Here is a 10,503-nt window from a genome sequence, read left to right as displayed (position 1 = left end):
AATTAAAAAGAAAAGAAAAAAATATAATGTGAGAGTTTAGCTGATGCGGTTAATACAGTGGGGTCTGAACCGTGAGTGAATTACAAAAAGAAATGGTCCGACGTAAAGGTGCAGGTTAAGAGGAGAACACCGGGGCACTGTCAAAGTGTGGACCGAACAGGCGGGGAAACAGGGGATGCTGAACTAACACCCTTTGAGGAGAGCATTGCCTCAATTGTGGGCGACTGTCTGGAGTACCCATGTCTGTGGGAGACAGATGTATTAGAGGAACACTTTGTTAGGCCTCCGCTCATATCAAGGCAGCGCCACCGGCATTTCAGCTGCCCAATCTCCCGCTCTACAACTGACTGAGTGCGAGAATGGGCATCATTGAATCTGCGCTCTTGGTCAGTTTGTGGGTTGTTGAGGGGTGTTAACAGCCACTTATTTAATGGATAACCGCGGTCTCCTGATATGCAGTTAAATAATTATGCTCAATAAAAAAAATAAATAAAAAAAACTTTTCTGGAATTATATATTTAATTAGATCACTCACCAAGAAGCCACCTATCGCGCGCCCTGCCACTTTGTAGCCAAGAGATGGCCAACACTGCCATTGTCATAGACTAAGGGTTGTATACATTTGCAAATGCTTTTATATGTTCGAAATCACATAATTGATAAAAAAAATATTGTGTCAATTAACCCATTTTATCAATTATAAATTAATAGCAATGTTTTTCACATGTGTTGGTGCGATAATTTGTAGTGGGCAATTTAACATAATTGCTTCTAGGAGTTGCCAATGGAAATAAAACAAACACACATGACATGAAGTTGGCGTGGAGCAACGCACATTCTCATGTTAATTTCATCGTTAGTAAATCCAAACGTGTCCGTAAAATCTGACGTACGCAAAGTTTTTGTGCATTTGTAGCGTTGATACATGAGGCCCTAGGTCACATGACTAAAGTGATTCAAAGCATCAGTCATTTCAAAAGCGTTTTGAGACCTGGCGAATCTGTGTTTGACTGACAGGGTCGGAAAAATTTCTATCTCATGTAGCCTAGTAGATTGTTCGTGTGCACAGAGTAACTGTGCTGCAAATGATCCGAGTTCCAATTCCGACTTGTACAAATATTCTGAAGTTATGACTTGATGTATTTTAATAATGTTACTTTTTTATGACCAAAACAAGGCATATTTATTTACAAAGTTTTCATCCGGATGTCAGACCATGATTAAAACAAAACACGTTACAAGAACAGAGTTATTAAAGAACTAAAGTCTATAGTTGAATCACCCTGGATTCGAACCTATTATCCCTGCATGCTGGTAAGGAACTCTCACTGCTTCACTAAATCACTTGAAACCTCAACTCTACAACATGGGGTTTAGTACCTCAATTTGCGTAACAGTTTCTTTGCTGAAGCTGTTCCAGAGCAATACATAAAAATGTAGAGACGGGTTTCGGAACGTTTCGAAGCTGCGACACATTTGCTTCGACTGTTTCAGTGTTTCATGAAGCCTCGCTTTGCACACATCCATCACAGTCCATTACATTCAAAAAGTTTGTTTGACTTCTTTTACACACCCCAGGTCATCGCTTGGGGAGCATAAATACATAATGCACCCTCTAGTGGTGTGAAATAAAATAACAACAAAAAAGTATCTCCCACAGTATTTGACTAGTTTATCACAGTTAGCACGCTTTGCATGTCTTCTTAAAAACTGAAGAAAAAACGTATTAAAAACTAAAAACTACATCAGTTTCAATTGTTTGCAAATTTTAGGATTTATCACCACATAAAAATGTAGACAAAACATAGCTTCCCCCAAGTGCATTCTCGAGGAAAGGCTACCAGCATTCTAATGAACTTTAGCCAACCTGAAGAAAATATGGCTCATATCCAGATGTAAGTACACCAGTATTGGTGGCTGGAATCTAGACCAGCAGTCATACAGTGACACACTCAATTTGCTATGCACACTTCATTTCATAGCACACTCTAATCAGTGTGCTCTATTCTCTGTTTTACGTCAAGAAGCAGCCCCTACAGCAGCCGTCCTCCCCCCTCTAGTCTGCAGTCTTATGTAAACCTTCAGCTATGTGTTTGTATGGGCCCGGGCCCATTGTAATGCTGTTTTATAGACCTCTGATTTTCCAGGGCTGCAATTCACATTTGATAGCCTTTGATATTCCTCAGGTGCCGAGCCAACAGATACCCATAATTCACTGTTTTTACTAGATGCCAGCCAACATCTCAGGGCAACACAAAGCACACAGACCATTTTACAGTGTCAATATGAGAAAATCAACAAAGCACAAGATTTGATGCTTCAGCATATTAGATATCAGTCCGAAGTTCTTGTTTGAATATTTGAAGTGCTTATTGAATGTTTGATTGTATGTGTTTTCGCAGCGATGGAGGAGTTGTTGGCAGAGTTACGAGTGTTTCTGGAGTTGTTGGACAGAGAGTATTTGACTGCTGGAGTGAGAGAGAAGAAACAGCAAATATTAAACATCCTGCACAGAGTTCTGGCTACTAGAGGTAAGCGAAAAAAAGCCCTTTAACTGCTCTTTTGACCTTTGACCACAGTTGAACTCTTCACACCGCACCACATCTCATCATCATAACTCACATGTTCTTAAAATCAGTCAATCATTTAAGTTTTTCAGCATTTTGAATGTGTTTTTTGTGTGTGCTTCGTTCTCTCAGAACCCTCGTGTAAGACAGAGATACACACATCTCTCCCGGCCCCTCCTCAAATGCCCTTACCAGAGATTCCTCATCCCTGGATGGTAAGAGTTGCAAATTACAATTAATACAGCAACTATTGGGGATGTAGTGGATCATTGATGATGTGTGCATACCATGCAATTTTGATCTATTCTGTGTAAGAATACACAAAAAACCAAAGTCTCTTTAAGGGTTATTTACATCTATTTGGGATTATTACACTTTTTTCAGTGAATACACACAAACAACTGTCTCTCATTGAGTTCTCCTTTGGATAATCTTGGGAATTTGACAAATTTATGTAAAATTTCCACCCATTTTAGCAAAAATATTTTATAAAAAGTAAAAATTATATTTTTGTGAGAAAAAAGGTTGTGAAAGTAGTCTAATAATAACCCACGGAATAACATTCAACAAAATGTAATGTAATGTGTATCTATATAGCGCATTTTATTGTGTCTGGCCATACACCCAAAGAGCTTCATAATCATGAGGGGGGTCTCTCCACACCACCACCAGTGTGCAGCATCCACTTGAATGATGCAACGGCAGCCACAGGAGAACGGCGCCAGTGCGCTCACCACATACCAGCTATAGCTGGAGTAGAGAAACAGTGATAGAGCCAATTCGATGGATGGGGATGATTGGGAGGGCTAAAATAGAATTTGGCTAGGACATACCCCTACCCTTTACAAGAAGTGCCATGGGTTATTTTTTTAATGACCACTGAGTCAGGACCTCAGTTTATCATCTCACTCGAAAGATGGTGAAAGTAGTCTAATAATAACATACGCAATAACATGCCTAACAGTCTAATAAACTACATTAAAACCATTGTATAAATCACAATATGCCCAATGTTTTGTTACCTTCAAAATTGTGAGAGAGCAGTGATTCAATATATTGCCCAAATTCTACTAAACAAAGTCTAAAACTTTGTCTTTATTGGTTTTCTGTTGTAAGTTTGTTTGCTTTAGCAGTCCAGAAATGATGTCTTACCATCAAACACCTCCGCTGGGCAGTAGCAGACTCCGAAATAAGACAGATTCAGAGTTCCACATAAGGTGGTTATTAATTAAATATAAAAACAATTATTAAAAAAGTAACATAAGCAAATAATATAAATATTACGAATGTAAACATTAGGTGAGCAGGTTATATTGTTACCCCGTGTACTAACAGCACGCTCTGTGACAAGATACGCAGTGATAAGCAATTTGGCTGTTTGCACCAGACGAAACATGACAAAAAATTAAAAGCAGCCGTTCAGAAGCACAGAATAGTGCACTTACTGCACTACAACAAAATGGTAAGCTTTATAATCTAATTAATACATATTTAACCTCTTTAAACATTATTAAATGTACATTCTGAATCACTATGTGTTGATTTTGAGTCACAGTTCTAAAGTTCTAAAGTCTTATTTTATTTCCAAGATCTGAAGTAAACTAACTGCTGCTGCTTTCAGTAGTATGACAATAAATGTCATGTAAAATGGCATTCAAACTCGTGTTATTAACATTTAACACTGAATAAAACACATGAGGTGTACCTGAGGTCATCATTGTCAGTTTATCCTAAATATAAAATATAAATATGTTTCTGCTTTTATTTAAAACACGATGTAAATCAACATTTAGGCTCGATAGTCAGGCTTGTTCCTGTTGATGCCATCAATCTGGCAACCTGCTCTTGTGTGTTTTGAACCAGGCATGCAATACCTAGTTCAACCACTGGGTGTCAAACTTACATACTGCAACTTTAACCTAACACAAGGTGGACCGCATCAACCTAATTAATCAAGGAGTATTTATGTATGACCTCACCTCTATCTCACCTCTGTCCCTCGGCAGTTGATTATTATATATAAGTGTGAACTCCTAAACAAGAAACGTTTTGTCTTTTGTATGAAGCCTGACTGCCACTTGCTGGTGGTTTGATGGTGTCTTTTTGTAAAGTGTTCAGTGTTTTTTATGAGCTCTGTAAAACAGCAGCAGGAAGTGTTCACATCAGTTTTCTGTCACATGACCTCATAGTTACCGACACGCGACCCTGATGTGGTCTCATCCGTCACACATGAAACAGATTACGCCTGTATGTATGTACGGGCTCACATATGTGTGACACTTAGAGCAACAATCATCTTTGTTTGAGGGCAGCAGCAGATGCTTGTGATAAATAGCAGGTGTTCATGGGTCATGGTTGGTCATTTTCAGCGCACACATCCCAGCACCTTGTTTAACAGTGCACTCTCTACGCACTCAGCGCTTTTCAGTATAATTAGAAACATCCTTTCCTACTTCAGCCATCCGTGCTTAACCCTGGTGTGCGTGTATGTGTGTGTGAGGCGGTTCCCATTCCCGGAAGGTGTGAGGTGGCATGGGACTGTGGGGTAGACTGTGTGAGATGAAATGATAGAAATATCCATTTACTACAGTCCAAGGTCGGACCTCTGCCTGTGCAAAAGCTGCCTGAGGAAAGGCAGAACCTGAAAATCGCCCACCATTTTTTCTTTTCCACTGTACTGTTTAGTTTTTCTTATTCCTGCTCTTCATCAGCCACACCCTCTGCTCCATGTAGTTCTTCTCTCTGTTTCTTTCCCCAGCTATGTGATGATTTAGTATTGCGTCAGTGAGCCAGGTTTATAAACTGACTCTCTGTTATATTCCTGCCAGACCTAATTCTGCACATTCAGTATGTGTGTGTGTGTGTGTGTGTGTGTGTGTGTGCGTGTGTGTGTGTGTGCGTGTGTGTGTGTGTGTGTGCGTGTGTGTGTGTGTGTGTGTGTGTGTGTGTGTGTGTGTGTGTGTGTGTGTGTATGCGTGTGTGTGTGTGTGTGTGTGTGTGTGTGTGTTTGACTAAAGCCTTCTATGGCTCTTATGAGTGGTCAAAACCGCACCAGGAGAGAAACTGAGGGATTGAATAAGGATGACTGAAGCTGGGCATGTGGGTGGTGAGATAGGGCCGTGGACAGGACAGCAGACGCCACAGTACGCAAGGGGGAGAATAGTGTCTGGAGACTTTCTGTGCATGTATGTGTGTGTTTGTGTTGACTTGAACCCTGTGGCTTTGGGTTTATGAATGTTTGGCAGCAAATTCACTGCAACTCTTCCCTGTGCATGCACTATAATGAACCCAGCAGAGAAATTTCTGACTTTCTTTTGATGCTTCATGAGGCTTGCTAAGTGCTAATTCAGTTCTTCCAATTGTGACTTTTACTTAGAGATAAATTAGGAGTATGCTTACTCTACACTACCTCACAAAAGTCTTGTCGCCAATGCCAGTTGTAAGAGCAACAAATAATAACTTGACTTCTAGTTGATCATTTGGAAAAGTGGCAGAAGGAAGATTTTTCTGATGAATCACCTGTTGAACTGCATCCCAATCAGGGGCTATTTCAGGATTTTCATTTTAGGGGGGCTCAGCTCCATATGAAAAAATATTATATATATATATATATATATGTACAAAATTATATTATATTATAAAAGTCACTTTATATGTTAAAGTACAATTTTTGTTTTCATGTATTTAATAAATAAAACTGCCACTTTTCTAATTAAATGGCATACATATTAAAAAAAAAAATTTAACTTACAGGCTAATTCACATATTTCATGAACTGAATCATAATATTAAAATAGGAAATATTTTAATACAAGACAACACATGATGTGTCTATCTCTGTCAGTGACTCTGACAGTTAAAATGAGTACATTCAAGTGGTTTTGTCACTGTGTTTAATGCTTTCTGTGCATGACTGTGGTATAGATAATGCCACATTCACTGTAATGTGTTTTATAATGGTAGTTCATTTTGAAATAAAAATAGTAAAATGTTTGTTAAGAGTTACATTTTCGCTAAAGGAAACAGCTGTGATTATGAAGTGAGCTCTGAGGAAACAGTAGATTGGAAACCGGATTGCTCCTATCTGACATTGGGGTACAAGTGATACAAGTGTATCCATAGCAAAGAACTGCAAATAAGCATATTTTATAACAATCTATCGATAAATACACACCTTGTTCGCTCGCTCTGCACAGCTGTGGTTTGCTGATCAAATGAAAAACGAAAGTCGGGGAGGAGCCGAATTCTGCCGGCGTCTTCAAATTTAAAGGGGACAGAGACGATAATTTGGTCTACAGTTTATGAGATAATCGGAAAAGTTTTAGGAGGGCTGAGTAGAAATATAGGGGGGCTGGTCATTGCCTATATGGGTGACCAACTGGGAGTCTTGGTTTCTTGTTGTTAGTGAGACAAGTGGGGGTTTGCATGCCTGTGGACTGTGTTCTGGGTCCTAATTCACCAGTGTAGTGGGACTATTGACTTTGAATGGGAGATCACGCCAAGGTGATAACTACCATTTCGTTCACCAGCCCTTATCAGCCATGGCCTTCTAGTCTAGCTCTGTTCCAACCAATTTTCTGGCAAGATTGTGCAAACAGGTTTACCTGACTGTAAAAGACTTTAGACAATAGCATGGTCCATAAATTACCCATTTATTCATTCATTGTTCAATCCAGAAACCTCTCTATTCTCCATCATCCAGTTCTTGACATTGTTGAATCCAGGACTTAAATGATATTGCTCTCTGCCCGTTTACATCATGTCAAAGTTCTTGTTAGTACAAATGTAACCAGCAAAATAGCCCAACATTTTGTTCTCAGGGGACCACCTTGGTGGCTTGTTTCTGTAAATACGCCATGTGAAAGCCCCATAGGGTTACAACATTCTTGTTGTTGGTCCAGTCAAGCCTCTTTGTATTGTGAGATACTCAACACTGCTTTTTTATGTTGGTGTGTTAAGAAAACTACCCCTGGTGTGAGTGTTGAGTGCTGCTTTAGGGCAAGTTCTACCTTTCAAAGCAAACTAGATGGAAGGCATTGTAATGGAACAGTACGCAGACGTCTTGTGGTGTGTTTTTTGACACGGCATCTTAAAAACTTGATGCAGAGAAGCTGAAAATACAGAGACGTGATGTAACCCTCCCATACTATCATGCACAGTGAGTTCAAAGACAACACGGCCATATATCAATAAACATTTGTGGATTCTGTCAAGGAGGGGGTAAGTCCCTAATACACTTTCTTCAGTTGCCGAATTACATCCTGCCGTTTGTAGTTGAGCAGCGAAAGAGTGTGTGTAAGAGAATATGGGGAAGCCATAACTGACTCCGCTGGGACAATGATGACTTCCATCTGTGTTGATGTTGGCTTCTGCTCCTCCCCACCAGCATCTCCCTGCCTCAAAATGTGCACCCCGACACACAATGTCACATTAATGAACACAGACAAACCCATTATCTGTCTGCTCTTTGTAACCCAAAAAGAAGTCTGTTTTATCAGTTTTTAAGATCCTCCATTATAACTAGGGCATTTTTAGTTCTATTTGGTCCTTTTGTTTTCCTCTTATCTCTCATTCTTTCTGAATCTCCCAAAATGAAATGAAGCCCAAATATTACATACACTTTAAAACCCAACAGTTAACTTTATCAAATAAAATCAGTGTTATTACTGTAACTCGAAATTTACTTAAAGTTCAATAGATCGCCCTTAGCTGATGATTGACTATAACGTGTGTTTGGCATGCTGTCCTGGTAGAGAGCCCTGAGCTCGTGAGATCCTCGAGCCCAGGGCTCCCCCCGTTGCAGGGCGAGAGGGGGGTCCGAGTTCAGGTAGGTCTCGAGAATTCCCCTACTTGATAATGGAGATGTAGATTATGAATGCTATAGAGTGAATACTGGATTCGACGCTTGTCTATAATGTCAATTTAGTTTTGTCAATTTACTTTTGTTACATGTTTTTGGTCTGTGGGAGGAAACCGGAGAGCCCGGGGAAAACCCACACAAACACGGGGAGAACATACAAACTCCACACAGAAACGCCGACCTGGCCAGGTTAGATCTGAGCCAGTGACATTCTTGCTGTGAGGCAATGATGCTAAACATTAGGCCTCCGTGCTGCCCTGAGAAGGAAATGGGAGGAGTAGGGGTGGAAGGGGGGATTCTTTAAGTCTAATATGGCTAAGGTAAGATACTCTGATTATTTATAGTGGTTTTAGGAATCGTCTGATTGGTGAATCATGCGTTAGCTAATGAGGACCAGCTGCTATCAATCATAAGCACGTGCTCCTCTCGAAATTAGTTTATAAATAAACTTCACTTAATTCTACTCATTGGAAAAGAGTTTTGAACTCAGTGTTGAAGGTAATGAGTTAATGAAATACCTCATTACTTCAACTTAAATGGAGTAAGTTCACAGTACTCCTATAGATTAGTCTTTTAACTCAAATGGTTTGTTGCAATCGATTTTCTCAAACGGTTTGAGTTGCCTTAACTTATTGGGTTTTACAGTACGCAGTTGATTTGAGTTTTCTTCATTAATCGGGTTTTACTGTGCTCAAATTGCTTCATTTACTCAAATGGATTAAGTTCACAGTACTCATTAGGATTCGTTTTTGAACTTAAATGGTTTGTTTCTATCGGTTTCCTCAAACGGTTTGAGTTACCTTAACTTTTTGTTTTTTACAGTATAGCAATAACTGTTTATGACAAGAGTCCATCATTGCAGGCAAACCAGTTTGTTTTGGATCAAAGTTTTCTCTTTCTAGGTCTACAATGGCCAATGACGGAGATCCCAAGATTCAGTTGTGCAAAAGTGAAGGACTCTACTGTATCCCCCCACCTCCCTTTTAAGGAGGGCTAACCGCAGTCTGGAATGCAATGACCTAATCGCTCATTGTGTCATGGACAAAAGGAGGAAAATGAATTATGATTCATGCACAACAATGCATTTTGTCTGTTGCCATGGAAATACCAATACAGATGGTGATTTCTACTCTTCTGAACATCTTTTATAGGATATAGTAAGTGACAGTTTATATAGTCACTTCATTCGGGAAAATGAGCTTTCAGTTATTCGCCTGCTTTTTGTGTGGTACTGCTGGAAAGTTTTTGAAAGACCAGTTGAGAAAGAAAAGATTCCCCTAAACACATGGAAAACCATTTGTAGTGACACAAATCTACCACAACTAACTTCACTGCGTGAAATTGTGTGAAAGTGAGATCGAGGTGCTGTTCATGAATACAGTCCATATCAAGGCAGCCAAAAGAGGAAATGTGAATGTTAAACGATTGAAATATTGTCGGATTGAGTGCAGTTTCCTGGCTACCCTGTGCTCCAGTCCCAATACAATAGACCCAGACTGGCCCAGACGTCTGTTAACACTCACACTTACCACGGACCACATAACAGCACTATGCACTGTGTTGTGAGGTGAAATGGTGTGGAAAGGGAGTGTTGAAGCTAGATTTTGAAATCTAGGTCAAGTATGTAGCTTTATACATATGCACAGACATATTGATTGACTAGATGTTGCATGAATGGGTGGAATTGGACTTTCTTTTGCTAGGAGCAGATCAGCTTCATATAGACTTCCAGCTCAGATCAGAGGTGGAACTTTGCCTAAAAATACTTGAGCGGCTCTGGTACGGAACGCTGCTTCAGCAAGACTCTTCACACTGCAGTTTTCCCTGGAATTCTGTCCTCCCTCCGGGCTTAGATGCCCTGATGATCTGAAACCATAACAGGCAGTAACACAGCCGTCTTCTGTGCTTAGCTGAGCTCTTTATGGTTTGATGGTATGGAAGGAACTGATAAATAGTGCTTCTGTATTCAGAGAATTTTTGAACTGGAAATGTCAACCTTTAAAAAACAACTCTTTGCCCTTTTGGCTTCCCGTATTGTATTCTTTCCCAGCCCCCTCTTTATTCAACAATGTATAC

General features: G+C 39.9%; 1 protein-coding gene across 2 annotated transcripts in view; it reads left to right on the top strand.

Moving 5' to 3' along the window:
- The window catches only part of afap1 (actin filament associated protein 1), a 104,217-nt gene that overhangs the window by 49,304 nt on the left and 44,410 nt on the right, over positions 1-10,503 (top strand). For both annotated transcript variants that reach the window (XM_056469388.1, XM_056469387.1), the window contains exons 2-3: positions 2,403-2,531; positions 2,700-2,782. In XM_056469388.1, coding sequence (XP_056325363.1) covers positions 2,403-2,531; positions 2,700-2,782 — 212 coding nt within the window. The remainder of the gene's footprint in view (positions 1-2,402; positions 2,532-2,699; positions 2,783-10,503) is intronic.

The sequence above is a fragment of the Danio aesculapii genome, chromosome 12 (assembly GCF_903798145.1).
Source record: "Danio aesculapii chromosome 12, fDanAes4.1, whole genome shotgun sequence".
Taxonomy (NCBI): Eukaryota; Metazoa; Chordata; class Actinopteri; order Cypriniformes; family Danionidae; genus Danio; species Danio aesculapii.
The sequence above is the reverse complement of the archived record's forward strand: the minus strand, read 5'-3'. Positions and strand labels throughout refer to the sequence as shown.